The following is a 17,865-nucleotide window of genomic DNA, read 5'->3' as shown; positions in this document are numbered from 1 at the left end:
CAGGGGACTGGACTTGATGATTTCTCGAGGTCCCTTCCAGTTCTAGTGTCCTACGACTCTATTTTTTAAAGTCTCATGCAGCCCTCCACATGAGGTGCCAGAGCGGGGAACAACCCTGCCAAGTGTAAACACACCCATGCAGAGGGAGAGAGGAAGAGGAACTTCCCCCATTCATATACCTTATGCGAATGGCACGTGCGGAGGTGCCGAGTCGGGGATGTCTTTAAACTGGGAACTTGGCAGCAGCCGCCTCTGCGCTCTGGGCTGCCCCAGGGCGGGAGCCAGCTCGGCCTGGGCTGGGGAGGAGCCTCATTCGGACAGCGGAGAGGAGAGTGGCAGTAAAGCTGTGCCTAGGCAGAGGGGGCAGGATGGAGGGTGCTGCTTTCCCTATTAAAGCGTTTCAGCACAAGGCCAGTCCTGCTTGGGCGGCCTGGTGGGGCGGAGCAGCGCGTGACCCTTTGCAGAAGCAGCACAGCCGTGGCTCGGAAGGAGGGTCGGCAGCAGACCCAAGTGCTGGAGAGGGAGGAGGACTCCGAGGCTCGGCTGAGGAAGGGCAGGAAGGAGCTGGCAGGAGCAGGCTGCTGATGGAGTCAGAGCAGCGGAAGTGGAAGATAGGGAAGGAGGCCGGTGGAAAAGCTGGAAACAAGGGTATGCGCAGGGATGGAAATCTGTCCGCTTCTGGAGGGGCATTCTCTGTGCCCCCCGCCTGGGCTGGAGAAGTCGGCTCTGCCTCCTCTCTCCCTGCTTGGCCCGGGAGGACTGAGTTCTCCCTGCCGCGGCTCCTGAGGGGTTCTGTGCTACCACTGCGTGGAGGGGCTGTGGCCCTGTCCCCGCCTCCCCTCCCGCCACACATGCCCCTGGGTAGAAGGCCTGGCAGAGCTTTGAGCTGCCAGGGTAGGAAGCCGTGAGCCTGGCTGTGGGGGATACAGGCCAGCTCTCCTGAATAGCAGAGCAATTTACCTCCGGGCCAGTTCGCTGTCTCTAGCCCCAGCCCCCCAGCCAAGGGGGGGAAACAGAGAAGGGACAGTCCACCCGCCCGGCTACCTTCTCTGTATCCCTGCAGGATGCAGGCAGCAGATTGCGAGCTCCCTTTGCAAGTCCAGGCCGCCCCGTGGCATTCTCTATAACAAGGCCCATGGCCCCTGCGGTTTGGGGAGGGCTGTTAGTGTAACCTGGGCCTGGCACACATCCTGTCGCACCCGCCACTCGCCCTGGTCCCGCGCCCTCACTCAGCACCACCAATGGGCCCCCGTGGTCTACGTCACCCCCGCCCCTCCACCTCCCGTTATTCTCTCCACACACACACGGCCCTGGGGGAGCCGCAGGCAGGCACACGCGGGATCTGCCAGCTCCTCCGGCCCACCAGGCTGCACAAAGCCCTGCCTGGCCCAGGTGGTAGAAATGGGGAGGGGGGAGATCCCAGGGCTCGTGCGGGCTCCGCCGGTCGGAGCACTCACCAGCGTCTTGTAGTCGATCTGCTGCCGGATGAGCTTGTCCTCGCTCAGCGAGTAGCGGGCCTCCCCGGTGATGGAGTCAATGGGGCCCTTTTCCATCTGCTGCTTGATGGCGCAGAAGAGGGAGAACAGCGGTTCGCCGGCGCACTCCTGCGGGCAGACCCAGGGCGGGGAAGCGGGAGAGGTCACACGCCAAAGGCTCCTTCCTACCTGCCAGCTTCCCAAGCCGGGAGGTAAGTCCGGCCGGCCAGGCGCTGCCTCCCAGCCGTGAAGTGGGCACCTCCTTCTGCCTGGCCCCGAGCCCCACCCTGGGGGGATCCTTAGCCCCAGCCTCTCTGCTCTGCCCAGTCTCCTCTTCCCTCCTTCCGGCCATTCTCCATCCTCTCACCCCTCAACCTCCTCCCCTTGCTTCTCCCCCCCCCCCCGCCCTTCCAGCCCTCCCCCGGGCCTTCCCACTTCATAACGCTCCTCCCTCTCCTCAGCACACGCCTCTCCCCTCGGCCTGCCCTCCTCCTCCCTCCACCTTCCCCCTGCTGCTCCTCCTCCCTCCACCTTCCCCACACTGCTCCCCCTCCCTCCTCGTTCCCTCCACTGCTCCCCCTCCCTCCTCGTTCCCTCCACTGCTCCCCCTCCCTCCTCGTTCCCTCCACTGCTCCCCCTCCCTCCTCGTTCCCTCCACTGCTCCCCCTTCCTCCTCGTTCCCCTCCCCCTCCCTCCTCGTTCCCTCCACTGCTCCCCCTCCCTCCTCGTTCCCTCCACTGCTCCCCATCCCTCCTCATTCCCTCCACTGCTCCCCATCCCTCCTCGTTCCCTCCGCTGCTCCCCCTCCGTCCTCGTTCCCTCCGCTGCTCCCCCTCCGTCCTCGTTCCCTCCGCTGCTTCCCCTCCCTCCTCGTTCCCTCCGCTGCTCCCCCTCCCTCCTCGTTCCCTCCACTGCTCCCCCTCCCTCCTCGTTCCCTCCGCTGCTCCCCCTCCGTCCTCGTTCCCTCCGCTGCTCCCCCTCCCTCCTCGTTCCCTCCACTGCTCCCCCTCCCTCCTCGTTCCCTCCGCTGCTCCCCCTCCCTCCTCGTTCCCTCCAGTGCTCCCCATCCCTCCACCTTCCCCGCGCTGCTCCCCATCCCTCCACCTTCCCCGCGCTGCTCCCCCTCCCTCCTCGTTCCCTCCAGTGCTCCCCCTCCCTCCTCGTTCCCTCCGCTGCTCCCCCTCCCTCCTCGTTCCCTCCACCTTCCCTACACTGCTCCCCATCCCTCCTCGTTCCCTCCACTGCTCCCCCTCCCTCCACCTTCCCCGCACTGCTTTCCTCTCTCCCCTCCACTACCCTGCTCCCCTTCCTGCCCCCCACTGCTTCCCCTCCCCTCTCGCAGTCTGTCCCGAACCATTGGGTGAGGTCACTTTCCTCCAATGTAAATCCTGGAGAAAACAAGTTAATGATATGACGCAAAGTGGCTCCTTTCTCCTTTCCTGCACCTGTCTGCTGCTTAATGAGCATATCTGCAGGCAGCATATTGCTCCCCTGTGCCCGTCTAGTGCCCTTATCAGGCTGGTGTGTATGCAAAGGCAGGAAGACAAGAAGCTGGGGGGGGGAGGGAAACGTCTCTCATAAAAGTTTAGCTTTAGCGAGTCACCTCATTTGTGCCCCTCTTGCCAGCCAAAAATGGGAATTTGGTTCTATAGAAGGTACTGGGATTACAGGGAGCGTCCTGTGAGGAGAGGCTGTGCCTGGACATGGCTGGCTGAGGGTAACAGGCCTTTTGCCTCCAGCTGGCCAGTGCTCATCCTGCCCAGGCGTGGCAGTACGTACGGGCGCTGGAGCGCTCAGGTCAGCATCTGACTCTCACGTGGGTTCTGGGTGGTGGCCCAGGGGAGGCGTGGCGGGCTCTCAGAAGGCAACATCACAAGGAGCACCTCTCAGCATGAGAGCCAACACCATCCCCTCCCGAATGAGTTGAGAGCTGCTGTCTCGGATCCTGAAAGCCTGGGCCGTGCATGGAGCACGCAGTGGTTCCTCTGCCACACCCTGCCACGGGGCATCCGTCCTACTTGGGAGGAAGCCCTGCTAGGGCGGGAGTGAAGGTGGCACTCCGTGGCCCACTGGTTCCACAGGAGAGGGCTGCAAGGATGGGGATGGAGAACCAGACAGAGAACCGCCCACTGCTTCCAGCTCAGGCCAGGGATGGCTTCTGGTCTGTGCTCGGGACTACAGGGAGACGCTCCAGGCAGCCCTGGAGGTGGCATCCCCCTCCTGCCCTCTGGAAGCATCTAGGGGCCAGGAGAAGAAATTCTGGAGAACAGCCTGGTAGAAGAGTTACCAGACAAACCACGGCACTTTGCCTTTGTCTGGCCCAATGTTCTGCTGCCTTTAAAACTGATCTGCTCAGGCCGTCTCAGCACCCGCCACGGGGTCAGAGCAGCACTCTGCTTAGGAAAGGCCCCTGTCCTTGCAGAAGCTCCCCTCGCCCGCTGCCAACGAAGCGAAATCCTGCCAGCTGGCCGCTCTGAGCCACGTTCTCACCTCCTGGCCTCCCTCTGTTCCCACCCAGTCCTCGCGCCTTCCTTCTGCCCCTTTCCTGTGCGGGACCCCCTGGCTTAGGCCTGGCACCGGGGCCTGTCCTTACTCGGGTGTCCAGCTCCAAACCATCCATGGGGGCTAGCGGCCTCCGCTTACCTTCAGGAACTTGTACAGCAGGAAGGTGAACCAGTTTGTGAGCATCTTCTCGGCCACAGACTCCGTCCTGAAGAAAAAGAGAATGGGAGACGGATGGAGCGTGCTGACCAAACCAAAGAGGCATCAGAACAGCCACTCTGGGTCGCACCCGCGGTCCCGCTAGCCCAGTGTCCTGTCTCCGACAGCGGCCAAGGCCAGGTGGCCCAGGAGGAATGAACAGAACAGAGAGTCCATTCAGTGATCGCTCCCCCGGGGCCCACTCCCAGCTCCTGGCACACAGAGGCAAGGGTCATCATCCCTGCCCCTCCTGGCTAATAGCCACTGGTGGGCTTATCCTCCATGAACTTACCTAGTTCCTGACTGAACCCTGTTATATTCCTGCCCACCCCCCCAACGTCTTCTGTCAAAGAATTCCAGCCTACAGCTGAAGGTAAGAGCTGGCGGAGCCGCTCAGGGCCATGCACAAGAGAGTGCAGAGGTGGCCGCAGCTTGCCGGCCCCTTGCTGAAGCAAAGGCAGGAAGACAAAGGACTTGCCTGGGGCGACACATGCCCATTGGTTCGAACAGGGGATGAGCAAACCGGATTGGACTAAACCAGAAGCCCCCTGACCCTTTGCCCACCCATCAGACTGACTCCGAACTTTTGTGTGGAGGTTTGGAGAAGCCTGGAGGAACTTCTCCCCCACTGCACGCCATGCCCCGCACTCCTGGGCTTGGACGGGAAGTGCCGGCCTCCGGAGTGAGGTATCACATGCACGAGGCTGGATGTGTCCAATGGGGAGGGCTCCGTGTGGGGAGCTCCAGGAAAGTCGCTGTCTGGGTTGTCCATAAGACCCTGCTTGCCTGTCAGGAGGAAGGGCAGCCTGTCAGACGTTAGCAAGTCGCTTAGCTGCTGTGTGTGTCAGTTCCCCATGCCTACAAGGGGGCTCTCAGCACCACCCTGCCTCCTGGGGCCTTGGAGGATAAATACATTAAAGACTGCGAGGCACTCAGACACTACGCTCAATAAATACTTATGAGGGAGCCAAACCAGCAGAGGGAGGGATCAGGACAGCTGGATCTGGTGACTGCCTTGAGGGCGATGAAAGGACTCTCCCGAACTGTGATGCAAGTCCTGGGTCTCTCGCTCTCCTACTCAAGCAATATCCATGCTGACTCTTTGGTGGGCGGGACTGAGTCGAAACGTGAGGGCCAGTTTCTGACGCCAGTTACCCCGGCATGAGCCCAGAGTAACCCTAAGACCGTCAGTGACACTCATCCGGGTCTCCCTACAGTTCCTCTGTGATTCCACTGTTCGGACGTCCACGCTTGCTGAACCAACAGCATTTCCTCATCTCTCTTGAGGCTGCTTCTTTGTGCTTGGTGTTCCCGCCCGCCCTGACTTAAAGGCTTGTCCATTCCCTTGGAGTCTAGCTCGCTTTGCTTCCTGCTTCTCAGGTGCTGGGAGTCGGGAGGGCGAACGCTGCAGGGCAGTGGGTCTGCATTCTGGTTATTGTGTCTTTGTGCTCTGGGAGCAGCCTCCACTCAAACCAGAGTCCCACTGGTCTATCTAGACGCTCCATGCACACACCCATTAACGACACCTCTTCTCTGTTCCCATTAGAATGTCTCCTTTCCCATGCGCAGCTCTCCACTGGTCAGGGGGCCGTGAAAACAGGCCAGACCCCTGTATGACCTGACCATGTCCCCCCCCCCCTGCCCTTCCTGTATTATGCATCCCAGGGAGCAGATGACAAGCCCTTGTCTGTCTCAGAGTCTTGTCTGGGAGCTCCCCAGTCAGTGCCTTTTCTGTATTTCCTTTCCCACGGCTGCCGGCTGCCCAGGTGGCTCTGTCTGCAGATTTCTCCCTCCCCAAGGTGCCTGCTTTGCCCACCCACTTCATTCAGTGATCACGCTAGCCTGGCAGCATGGCCTACGATCATGGAGTGTCATGCAGCTTGGTGCTCACATGACCTGTGTTCACGGTACGTCCTGCTGCTCCCTGAGTTTCACAGCCCGGCTGCTGCAACACCAGGATGGCCAGATGCTCACAGCACCTCCTGTGGCCGGTGTGTCTTCAGCGTCATGCAGCACAGAGCTTGTGACGTGGTGCAGCACGTGGCCTGACTGTCAAAGCAGAGTCCTGTGTGCTAGGCACTGCATGTTAAAGACGCCTCCTCCCTGGAAAGCCTGTTCTGCACTCTATGGCCCAGCCCGGAAGAATCATGCTCGTGGCACGTTGCAAACGCAGCCCCACAGAGATAAAGAAAACCGAATGCCGGGCTAGCTCTCAGCTCTGGGGACGCTGACACCTCCTTCTTCAGCTACGGAGCCAGCATCTGCCGGACTGTCCAGAGATGCCGCGACTGGATTTTATTAGCTAGCCCCCAGTGGCAAACCCTCTCCCACCGTCTCCTCCCCCACAGCTGACATGCTGACCCAGAGTCCGGAGGGAGGGATTTGGGCTCCACAAACGAGCGAGGTTGCTGATTGCTGCAGAGGCTCTGTGGGGTCTAAGGGGTTAAGCACGGAGCTGCCTGACCCCGGTGCTGGCCTAGGAACGGCCCCATTAGAATTCCAAAGCAGAACACGGCCCCGGGCCTTTTGTGTTCCCTTATAACATCAGAGGGTTCTTTTCCCGCCTGCCCGGGGGGCTCCATTTCAGGATAACAAGCCCCTCACTGAACTCTGCAGCGCCCCTGGCTTGCACTGAGGCGGCAGCTTCTCCAGGAGCAAGTTCCGGGGGACTCCTGCAATTTCTCAGGAGGATGGGGCACAGAGAGAGCAGGGAGAGCGAGATGAGGAGGAGGGTGGGAAGAAAGGAAGCAGCACCCAGAGTGGAGGAGAATGGGGAAAGAAAAGAGAAGCAGCGGCCAAGGGAGGAGAGGGGAGGAGGAGTCCGGGGAAGAGAGGGCGGCTGGAGGCAGGAAACTGAGAGCAGGAGGTGGGCAGATGAGCGAGACCTCCGGGAGGGGAATGGTTGGTGGGAATGTGGCCAGCAAGGCTAAGCCTGCACTTATGACAGCAGGTAGTCAGTCACTTGACACTAGTAAAACAACATCCAAGAGCGAGCCGCATTGGGCTGCCAGCTCCCCGCGTAGCAGCCGCCGACGCCGAGAGCTGGCTGCCTCGGCTGTTCCATTGATCCTGCCCGATGGGCGGCGTGCCATGCAGCACCCGCCCTCGCAGCCCGCCCAGCGCACTCCTCCGCCAGAGCCGCGCCCTCCATTGTCAGCCGCCTGGGCAGACCGCAGGGGGGGCCAATTTCTGCCGCGTGTCTGCTGGGGTCAGTCCACCAGGGTTTATTCTAGGTTGGCACCAGTTTCCTTGAGTGCAGAGAGAGACCCAGCTGGGCCGGCCTGGGAATCTTGAGAAGGGTCAGGCAAGCGATCCGTCCCGTTGGGCCATTACAGAAGGGGGTTGGCTGGGGCTGAGCATGCCCAGGCTGCAGACAGCACAGTGGTTTATCACCAGAGGGTTGCCATGCCTTGCCATTTTAAACTAGACTCTTCTCCGGACCGGGCAGCAGGAGCCAGCCTAGCCTTTTGCCCCAGCTCAGTCTGCTCTGCTCCCTGGTTCCAGGTGGAGGCAGAAACGCTTCAGGCGCCACCCTCCTTAAGGGCTCCTAACGGACCCCGACCACCTGGGACTTCCCAGCCCCCACTCTGTGGTTCACTGGGGCTATTCAGGGTGTGGCAGCAACAGCCAGATAGAGTTTGCATCCCTGTGCTCCTGATGTCAGTGCTTAAACGGAGCTGGAGAACCGCAAAGGCTGGATCACTGGCCACTGCAGGAGACTCCCCACTCGCTCCGATCAGAGCAGGGACTGTGACACACAGCTGAGCAGTTCCGGTGCCATCCAGCAGGGGGCAGCGATGCACCAATACTAAGCCCGGGGTTATCAAACCTCCGGTTCGTGGCTGGTGTGCTTCTGTGGCCGGCATGACGTACTCAGGTTATCCGGCGTTCACTTAAAAAACTAAAGTGGCTGCAGAAACAACCTTCCAGATGTGACCGGAGTGGAAGTGAAGCCGGAAGGGTCTGCAAGCAGCCTGTAACAAGGACTCAGGAGCAGGACTGGAGGTTCAACGTTAAAGCTCAGGGGTGACAACTCAAGACCAACATTAACTATTTAATCACGGATTATTTTAGTGGCTGGGACAGGACCGGGCGTGAAGCTCACCGACAAAGGGGAGCTGCTGCTGGGCAGGAAATTTGGGGAAGGGGAGAGTACTGAAGAGAGGAGAAGGAGGAAGAGTGAGAAACAAGAGGCAGACATAGCATTGGCTAAACAGAGCGGCTCTTCTCCCTGGGAGATACTGGATAGGCCCAGAAGGCACTGAACCAACACTACAGACTAACTCAATCTACAGTAAACGCATAAAGGCCGTCCGATCTCTGTGCAACCACCAGCCAGTGCGTCGGGGGGTCTGCCCTGTGCTGCTGGACTGTGCCATGCTGAATTTACACCCCAGTCCGCACCTGAGGAGAACTGGGCCCTTTGCGCTGAGTCTGCTGCCCCGAACGGGCCAGCAGAGGGCAGCGAAGGGCCCCCGCGGGCCCGGCGCCACAGCCGAATGGCGACTCACCTCCTCAGCAGCAGCTTGGGGTGGTTTTTGCTCTCCAAGTTCTTGTCGATGAGGTCGGCCAGGAGCTGCTTGAGGACGTCGGTGGCGTACTCCAGCTTGCTCTGCAGCACGGTCATGATGAGCGAGGCCACGTTGCCGCGGTCCCGCATGGAGAAGCTGCGCTGGGACTCCAGGGTGCGGATGAAGGACAGCAGGAAGACCTTGTTGTTGATGAGCTGGGCGAAGAGCTTCAGACCCTTCTCCACCCGCTCCTGCCGATAGCCAGGCACCTGGGGCCAAGAGGAAAATGGCTCCCGTCATAGGCAAGCCACAAACTGTTCCCCGAGAGCCACTGCCACGTCAACGATTTCATGGCGGGAATGTACACCGTGATAATGAGGGGCCAGGCCAGCTCCTACCACCCCACCGCCACGTGGTTCACGCCAACTGGGACATTAACTACCCCGCTCACAGTGAGTCCGGCCTGGGCCCCTGCGCAGCTCTCCCGCCGCACTTCAGTCAGGACTTGCCGCACTTGGGCCCTTCCTGTCACACCGGCCCCCGGCTCTGGCAACGTCCCTCAATTCTACCTCAGACAATCCCAGATGTCCCACTCCCCAGCGCGCCGCTCTCCTCGCCTGCTTCCACCTTTTCTACTCCCGCCCTGGACTCTGCACTCAGCTCACCAGGCCAGATGGTTTTTCCATTCCCCACCTCTGTGCGCAGGCCTAGGCTGGGGGAAACAGGCAAAGTCTGCCGTGCTCCTAACCCCTGAAGTGCCTCCTGGGAGAACTGTCCCGCCAGGCGCCTGGCTGCGGGATGGGGCGCCCATGCTGCTGACAGATGGACGGACTGACTCTTGAGGCCGCGGCCGGGTTCTGTGTTTAATTGCCTCATTGTTGACTCTGTTAAGAGTCATTAATTTTTTTTTCCCAGAGATTATAGATTGTAAACTTGTCTGTAAGCAAAAAAACAAACAAACACATCAGCCCTGCCAGGGAGGAAATAATTAGCCCTAACTTGCTAGTTTGCATGTTTAATACCAGGTAATCCCTCGGTGACTGTGGAGCAGCAAAAAAGTTGATTTCAGCCGTGAGAGGGAAGCCGTTAATTAGAAAAGGTGTTGGGAAGGAACACCTGCTCTGAATGGGCCCGGCTTGGGGGCCTTTTCCCGGCTGCTACCTTCCCCAGCCTGGTATGGCTCCGTGTGCGTTTGCTTTATTCACTTTAACTCTTTCCTGGTGCGAGAAAGAAGGCAGCAGAAAAGACCAGCTGGGCAGTGGCAGTGCTACTGTCGCGGTCGAGGTGGAAGCAAGGTGCCTGGATTTGAGTGATGGGGAAACAGAGGCAGAGGACCAACGGGTCGAAGAAACGGTTTGGTTTCTGCGTGCAGGAAGGTTTGCTGAGCTGTAATGCACGTGGGAGAAGCTCTCACTCTCTGTGTCTGAGCGTGCCCGAGAGCATGCCCAAAGAGCACCGGATGGGCCAATTTCTGTTCCAGTCAATGGATGGTTGGGGGTGCAAAGGTTGGGAGAGTTTGGCCCTCGGCGTGCAAGCACTTCGGTGCATGTGCACACGCACGTGCAAGCCCGTTGCTTGGGGGAAACTGTTTATTCCATCCAGCCACCTGGGCTAGTCGGCGTGGGCAGAGCGGGAGAGGGCCCAGGGGACGTCTGTGGTCTGGGACGTGGCTGTACCACACTCGCCACTAGAAACCAACATCCTCCAGTGCTCACCACACAGCAGCATGAGAGAGGCATCAGCGACTTCCCTTTCCTTACCGGAGAGCAAGGAACAATGCCCGCCCCTCGGGCTCTCTTCTGGAGAGGAGGCTGGCGAATAAGGGAGCTCGAAGGTCACTGCTATGCAATCACGTCTCTCTAGCTGGGGCTGAATTTCAGCCTCCAGGAAGGGAAGCAGGTAGAGCCCCAGCTCCATCCAGTTACACGGCAGTTCAGGGAAGTGTGTGCCAGCTTCCCCGATGCAGCTCTGGCCTCAGGCTTTCCCCCCTAGCCCATGCCCATCCCCTAAGCACCCAGCCTGCCAAGATTCAGAGAGCCGTGCCAACGCTCAGCCTGCGGCACACCCCTCCTGTCCCACCCCGGTCTCCCTGGAGCAGCGCCTGGCTGCAGCCCCCGACTCACAGTGGGTTTTACCACGTAGTCAGATATTTGCTTGGGAGTAGAACCAGGCCCACCACCCTCACCACTGATGTAACACGCCGCACCCACCCGCAACCCCTGGGGCTCACTGCCTTGTGTCTCCACAATGGGGGAGGCAGAAGAGGCCCAGGGAAGCGATGCTCTGTCCAGGCACCGGGGGCGCTGGAAGCTGAGCACCAAGGTGGTGGGTGTGTTACCCCATCACAAAGCACAATGCAGTCACAGAGCCCGTTTCACGGGCGCACAAGATATTTGGCAGCGCAGAGAAGCTATTTAAGTACAGCTAGGGGAAGACGCGCCCAGTGGACTGCTCTGGGCAGGGGGCTGGACTCGATGACCTCCTGGGGTCTCCTCCAGCCCTATGGTTCTAGGACTGTGCCCACACAGCGCAGGTATCCTGGGTGTGCCACACCCACGCACAGTGCAGCCACCTGGGGAGGGCTGTGCCCACGGACAGACTTGGGAGCCGCCCTGCCTGTGGGCAGCACGGATGTCCAAAGGGCCACCTGCCGAGACCCAGTGCAGAAGTCCTGGGGGACACCCCGGGCATGGGTAGCACAGAGGACCCCGAACAGTGCAGAGGTCCAGGGTGGCGGCTTAGGGGCGGTGCACTCGCCAGGGAATGCTGCCATGCTAGGGGAGGTGCTGTGGATCCGCCGGAGCTCCGTTTCTCCACACTCCAGCAGGAAGAAGACACACTCAATCCCCTGGAGACGTGAATGCAGTGGGGACACACACACACAGTGGGGACGGACACACAAACACACACCCACACACCCAGTGGGGATGGACGGATGGATGGACACACACACACACGGACACACACACACACACACACACACACACACACAAACACACACCCAGTGGGGACGGACACACACACATACACACAGTGGACACACACACACACACACACACACACACACACACACACACACACACACTGGGGACGGACACAGACACACACACACACTCTGGCTGCACCACTCCTCTGACAACAGGTGGAACACTCCCATTTTCCCAGGTCTCCCCCTGCTGCCCCCGCCCCCGCGAGTGTGGCACATGGGCTCCTCCAAGCACCCCCCGTTCTGTCAGCTCTTGCACACCGCCGCTGGAGGGAGAAGAGGGTCGCTGCTCCTGCTTACCTCCAGATCCCTCAGGACGGGGTGGTCTTCGATGCCCGGGAAAAGCACCCTCATGGTGTAGGTGCGGTAATCGAGGAAGGGGATGCCGGCGCCGTCCAAGTCGCTCGTCAGCTCGTGAATGTCTGTCTGAAGCTCTGCAAAAGCTGAGACCAAGAAATCCAGCCCCGTTGGAGGTTTCCACCTCGCCCCTGCCTGGCAGGAGGGCAGGCTAACCCCTGTGCGGGTGTACACAGTGCCGCGGGAGGAGGAGGACGGGACATGCAGACGGAGAGAGGTGGGCAAGGAGCGAGCTGTACTTGCCCATGCAGCAGCCTCGGCCCGTGCTCTAATGCTGGACAGAGGCTCCATCGAGACACGGCCCCGCACCAATTTAGGAAACTCAGTTTAAAGAGGGCTCAGGCAAAGGCAGCTCCTGATGCCGTTTGTCTAGCAGGGTGGATGGGGCCAAACTGTATCAGAAGCAGAGGTAGGCCTGACTCAGAACTCTGGGTCTGAAGGCTTCAGAGCTTCCGGGAGGACTAGACCCTGTCCGGGGCTGGACTTTGTGGATCTTGGATCTAAACTGGCCAGAAGTTTGGCAAAGGATGATTCATAGTTTGTGGATCAGGGTCCTTTAGCTAGAGCCATGTTTCCATTGCAATGCTTCAGGAAACGAAGCCCTTCCTTTCAGAGGGCCCTCTGCACACCTCTCCCCCCTACCTTCTTTGCACTCCAGAGCCACCCTAGACTCCAGGTTGTCCATCTGCATCTGCAGCCGCTTTAGGGTCAGGTCGCTCTCGCGGGACTTGCGCTTGTATGCAATCAGCACCGCCACGATGAAGATGATGAGCAGGCCGCCGGCCACGGCGATGCTGACAATGGCCGGCAGGCTGAGCGGGCTGTCGGGAGAGATGTAGACCATCCCTGGGGAGAACTCCAGTCCTCCCACTCGAGCCTGTGGGGGGGATTGGCAAACAGATATGTTAAAAACACCAGTGAAGGGGAAATCCCAAGGCCTAGTGGTGCCTCAGAGGGCCTCTAGCCAGTCTAACCTACAACCATAGTCAACAGTCAACCTGTGGAACTCCTTGCTTCTGTAGAATGAATGTCCCTCTGCTCCGGTCCCTCCAGCCTTACACACAGATAACTCAGAGCAGCGATTTGTCGAGCCCTGGATATAGATATATAACCCCTTTTTTCCTCCCTGGATTACTTGGGAGCAGGCCACACTCACCTGTATGCCTGATGTTTTTAACATTAAAGGCGATCCCGAGTACCCCAGTGGTAATGTTGGATAGTTGGGGATCCCCTATCCACCCCCTTACTGCAGTCCCTTGCTCCTAAAGGAATATACGATGGCGGGGCCTCCATCCGGCTGGCCCTGTACACACTTACTGGTGTGCTTTGGGAGCCTCCAGAAATAAATGTATTCCAATAATAACCTGGATCTAACACCAAAACAACAAGACCATTATGTTGACTACTTTTTTGTTTTGGATCCCACCTGCAGGCCACATGTTGAGCCCCATGTAAACCCAAACTGCACCGTGGGCCACAAGCAAACAGGTTGCGGGCCACATGGGGCCCGTGGGCTACGTGTTGAGTAGCCCTGTCCTAGGGTTAACAGGAAGCAACCTGGTTTCTTGTGTTTCTTCCTCGCTTGCCCTCTCTGACCTCGTTTCATTTCATTGCACTGCGGCTTGCACCCGAGCCTCTTGCAACCATCCTGCTCAGCTGCGCCCGGCAATGCTGAGAACCGGAGGAGACAGAGCCGCGGGAAGCTGGAATCCTGCACCTGATGCAAGGTCCACGCATGCAAGCACCACGCAGATGCTCCCACCTCCATCGTACGACATGCTCTCTGGGAATGAGACTCTCTGTGGCTCCTTGGGATCGGGTCAATCCGCCGGCCTCAGACCAAACTGGAACTCAGCACCAGCAGCAGTAGGTGCGAGCCAGATCCCCCATCCATTACCTTGCTCTGCGAGGGTGATCACTGTGCTAATTCTGGAGTTGCAGCAAGACTCCATACTTCCCTCTACCTGCTCCCTCCCTCCTAGACCTAGCTGGGGAGTCCTCACCTCCACACAACAGTGACTAAGGATGTGTCACAACCAGGCATTTGGTCCACATCTTGCAGTTTTCCCTCCCCTCTTGTTATTTAACTCTCATTGTTTTACTGATCCTTGACCAAGCGAGGGAGAGGACACGGTGACATCAACACGAGCACCGTTGTTTCCTACTTCAGAATCTCGAGTACTTTGCCTTGGTTAATACAGCCTCACAAGCCCTTGTGGGTCTGGATGTGTGATACCACCCTCCGCTTCACAGCAACAGGGATGCTCGGTGATTCACGCAAGATCCCGCAGCGCAGCACTGGGAGAAGGATCCTGGAGAGCTGAGTGTTAATTCCCATCTCCCCATCGTTCTCGCAGCGGAGTTCCCATGAGCGAGGCGCTTAGCCCGAGTAACAATGACATCATGCTTCCCCCGAAGGGCTGTTCCCCTCTGTTAATTCCAGCTTCAATGCTAGTCCTAAAACAGCGGCTTTTACTGCAGGCAACCTTCAGTGCTTGAATCGCAGCTCAGACGTTACCAGAGCAGTGGCTCTATGCTTGCAGATTTAGGGCATTTGCTCACTGTCATGGCTGATTCTCCACTCTGGCACGATGAATGCAGAAGTATGGGCCTGAAAAAGTACCCCAAAACCTGATCTTTCCAGGCTTTGATATAAAACTTCCCTCCAAACCCCTAAAATCCTAGGTTTTGGGGATAAATATCTGCTGCCACCATCAAGTGCTTTTGAACCCACAAACAGGGGTGGAGACTTGAAACCAACCCCAGGGCACCCCGAGCTCTTTTCCCCAAAGAGCTTGAACAAGAAAAGAGAAAATACAAACTGTAGTCCCACAGACAGATTCCCCAGGACACAGAACTGAACCAGTACCAGGTTAATAAAAAAGAAAGAACTTTCATTATCACAACAATCCTCCTGTTACAAGCATAGTTAGATTGGCTAGATGGTAAGAGCCACCAATCAATAAACTCATGGGGAATTTTCCCATGGGAACAAAACTTAGTTACAAAAGAGAGGAAAATCCATTTCTAAATGCACAGACGTCAGATTCCCATTCCCAAACCATAAAACAATAAAACCTAACGGATTTATCTAGACTTTGCCCTACTTACAGATGGCGAAGAGTCTTTTCTTGGAGAGGGACATGTTGTCTGTCCCCCTCAGTATCTGGAGAGTCAACTGGCCAGGGACAAAGGAGGGAAAACCCCCAAATTCCTTTGTCTCAGTGTGAAAATCCCTATCTGCTTTTCTATTAGCTGACTGCTACCTGGCTAGGTACAGTTAACCCCTTAATCCCCAGGCTGCTGGCCATCCCTCATGACCATGACACTCACCTTGAGCACCCTGTCCCATGAATGACGCTCACAATCATATTTGGGCACTACTGTTTCCCCACACTGCTCGTGTGATTAACCGAGGCCAAAAGGGGCCACTCCTGTATATGGGGAGCCTCTTTCTGTGAGAGAATCCCTGTGTCACGGAAGAGCCCAGTTCTGCGCTCATTGTCACTGAACCTCTGGGGTTCATTTGCCACCCTCCAGCCCCTTGGCTTATCTCCCAGTCCTGGGCTTTGCACCTCGCTGACCACATCCATGAAAATGCTGGGGCCACCCAATGTCCTAGTCAAAAGCCTTGGGATTAAAGCAGAGAATGGAATGACTTCCTTGGGAGGATCATAACAAACTGTGAATTAACAGAGCTCCCACACTATGGCTGGTGCAGATTACTAGCTCCGTTTTACTGAGGGGGAAACTCTGGCAGAGGGAGGATGTGAGACCAAGGTCACACAGTGAGTTTGTGGCAGAGTCAAACACGGAATCTTGGGGTTCTAACTGCTACTTCTCTGCTCTATGTCTCAGAAAACACTCTCTCTAGAAGTACAGGGGGCTGGACTCGATGACCTCCTGAGGTCTCTTCCAGCCCTAGGATTCTATGATACCCAAATATTATATCTCCAGCAACCTCTATGGATTCCTCGGCGTTGGAATAATAACAGTAAAAAATCCTACCTACCAGCTTTTGAGGGGGGAACACATTGACAAGGGTCAATCAAACACATGGCTCATCCACATTTGCAGAGAGCAGCCATGTCTGTTTCCACGCCCGTGGTGTAATGTCATCAGCAGACTCATTTCTGACAATTGATAGGACTGTAAAATGCAAATGATTTTGCTGACTCCTGCTGTAGCCACAGTATTCAAAGTGTGGAGAAGAAGGGAAAGGAGAAGAGGATACAGGAGTGGGAGAGAGGGGGGAGGAGCAGGTAGCCCAATGCTGCAGTTTCACCACTATGTTCATTTGTCATAGGTCCCAGCTAGAAATAATACTCAAAATGATACTACATGATGCAGCTTGCAGAGTAACCTTTTAGCACCTAAGCCCACAGATCCATTCACACTGTGGTCAATACTCTGTCCTTTCCCTCTTTAACCCTTTCCATGCTGAGCATTGCTGCAGCCAGTGCTAAGCTAAACAGAGCACTCTTGCCTCCCTGGAGCGATTGGTGGCACGGAGGTGTCATGCTACATCCATGGAGCCACGCTGCACCGGTACTTTGGCATCACCCAGCTGGGAGCAGGCAAAGCAGAGAAGAGGGCAGATCCGGTCCGCAAAGCTGCAGGGTCCAGCCCACAGCTGCCTCGCCGGGACCCTTACCACGGAGCAGCTGCTTTAAAGGCTAGTTGAGCTCTGCTCTGGACATGGGGAGGGATGGGGAGGCTGTGGGCATTGCCCCTGCCTCCAGAAAAATCTCTCCGCTCTCATTGGCCAGTTTCCAACCAATAGGAGCTGAGAAATTTTGCTGGGGCCATGGGCAGCGTGCAGAGGCCCCCACCCGGAGCAGAGCCATGTGGAGCAGCCAGAGGTGTTGACCAGCCTGAAACTGCAGCAGACCCTGCCTCAGGTTCCTGCAGGGCTGCTGGCTGGGAGTTACCTAGGTAAGCACCTCCCAGTCAGTCTGGCACCCGGACCCCTCTCTCCCCCCAACACCCTACTCCAGTCCACCACTGCCTCCTGCCCTAGGTCACCCTCTGTATTCCCTTTCCCCACCTCCTCCAGGTCACAGCTCCTGCCTAGATCCTGCACCCCCTCCTACTCTCCTCCCCAAGGACAGAATCCTCTCCTGCACTCATGCCCCCTCCCGCACCTTCCACCCCAAGCCCATAATCCAGATCACAATCCCCTCCTGCACCCAAACTCCCTCTCAGACCGCACACCCTCTCCTGCACCCCAGTCCCCTAACCCAAGCACCCAACCTCTGTCCCAGACCCCTTACCTCCTCCATAGAACTGTGGCCCTTGAGCACTTGGAGTCACCCCCCATTAAAAATGATTGCCCACCTCTGCTTTAAAGCATTGCTTACCATCACTTTGTGCCGTCCAATGAGGTTTGGCGACTCGCACAGCAGCTGCACGTCCGACACAGTCACCGCACATGGCTTCTCTCCTATCAGCACGGTGTAATTCAGCTTGGCGTTCCCGCCAGCCACCGGGGGGATCAGATTCTTCCCCTGGACCGAGAGGAGCAAACCATACACATCTCAACGGGGTGTGACCTGCCATTGGGTTGTCCCTGCGATCTGCGTGCCATGGCTAGACATGCCTCCCTCGGGTCAGCATTTCCTGGCTTCCCCAGTGAGAGTAAATCCTGACACACCCCTGGAAGATTGGGACGGACTGGCACAGGCTCACTAGTGTCCGTCTCTGGAATTAGTCATACGTTTGGAAGAACAGATCTCTATGCTGTGCCTGCACAAGCAGCTAACTGGACCCACAAAAGACACCCCTGCAAAATGGTTGTTTTGAATGTGCACGTGTGTCTTTTGTGCGCACAATTATC

The 17,865-nt window shown here is 57.8% G+C and overlaps 1 protein-coding gene across 2 annotated transcripts in view; it reads right to left on the bottom strand.

The window, feature by feature from the left end:
* The window catches only part of PLXNA4 (plexin A4), a 689,852-nt gene that overhangs the window by 64,201 nt on the left and 607,786 nt on the right, over positions 1–17,865 (bottom strand). For both annotated transcript variants that reach the window (XM_075925673.2, XM_075925677.2), the window contains exons 19-24: positions 17,390–17,536; positions 12,672–12,906; positions 11,973–12,115; positions 8,687–8,955; positions 4,119–4,185; positions 1,458–1,604 (exon numbers count right to left, since the gene is read on the bottom strand). In XM_075925673.2, coding sequence (XP_075781788.1) covers positions 1,458–1,604; positions 4,119–4,185; positions 8,687–8,955; positions 11,973–12,115; positions 12,672–12,906; positions 17,390–17,536 — 1,008 coding nt within the window. The remainder of the gene's footprint in view (positions 1–1,457; positions 1,605–4,118; positions 4,186–8,686; positions 8,956–11,972; positions 12,116–12,671; positions 12,907–17,389; positions 17,537–17,865) is intronic.

The sequence above is a fragment of the Pelodiscus sinensis genome, chromosome 1 (assembly GCF_052426305.1).
Source record: "Pelodiscus sinensis isolate ZL-2025 chromosome 1, ASM5242630v1, whole genome shotgun sequence".
Classification (NCBI taxonomy): Eukaryota; Metazoa; Chordata; order Testudines; family Trionychidae; genus Pelodiscus; species Pelodiscus sinensis.
This window is presented reverse-complemented; position numbering and strand designations above follow the sequence as displayed.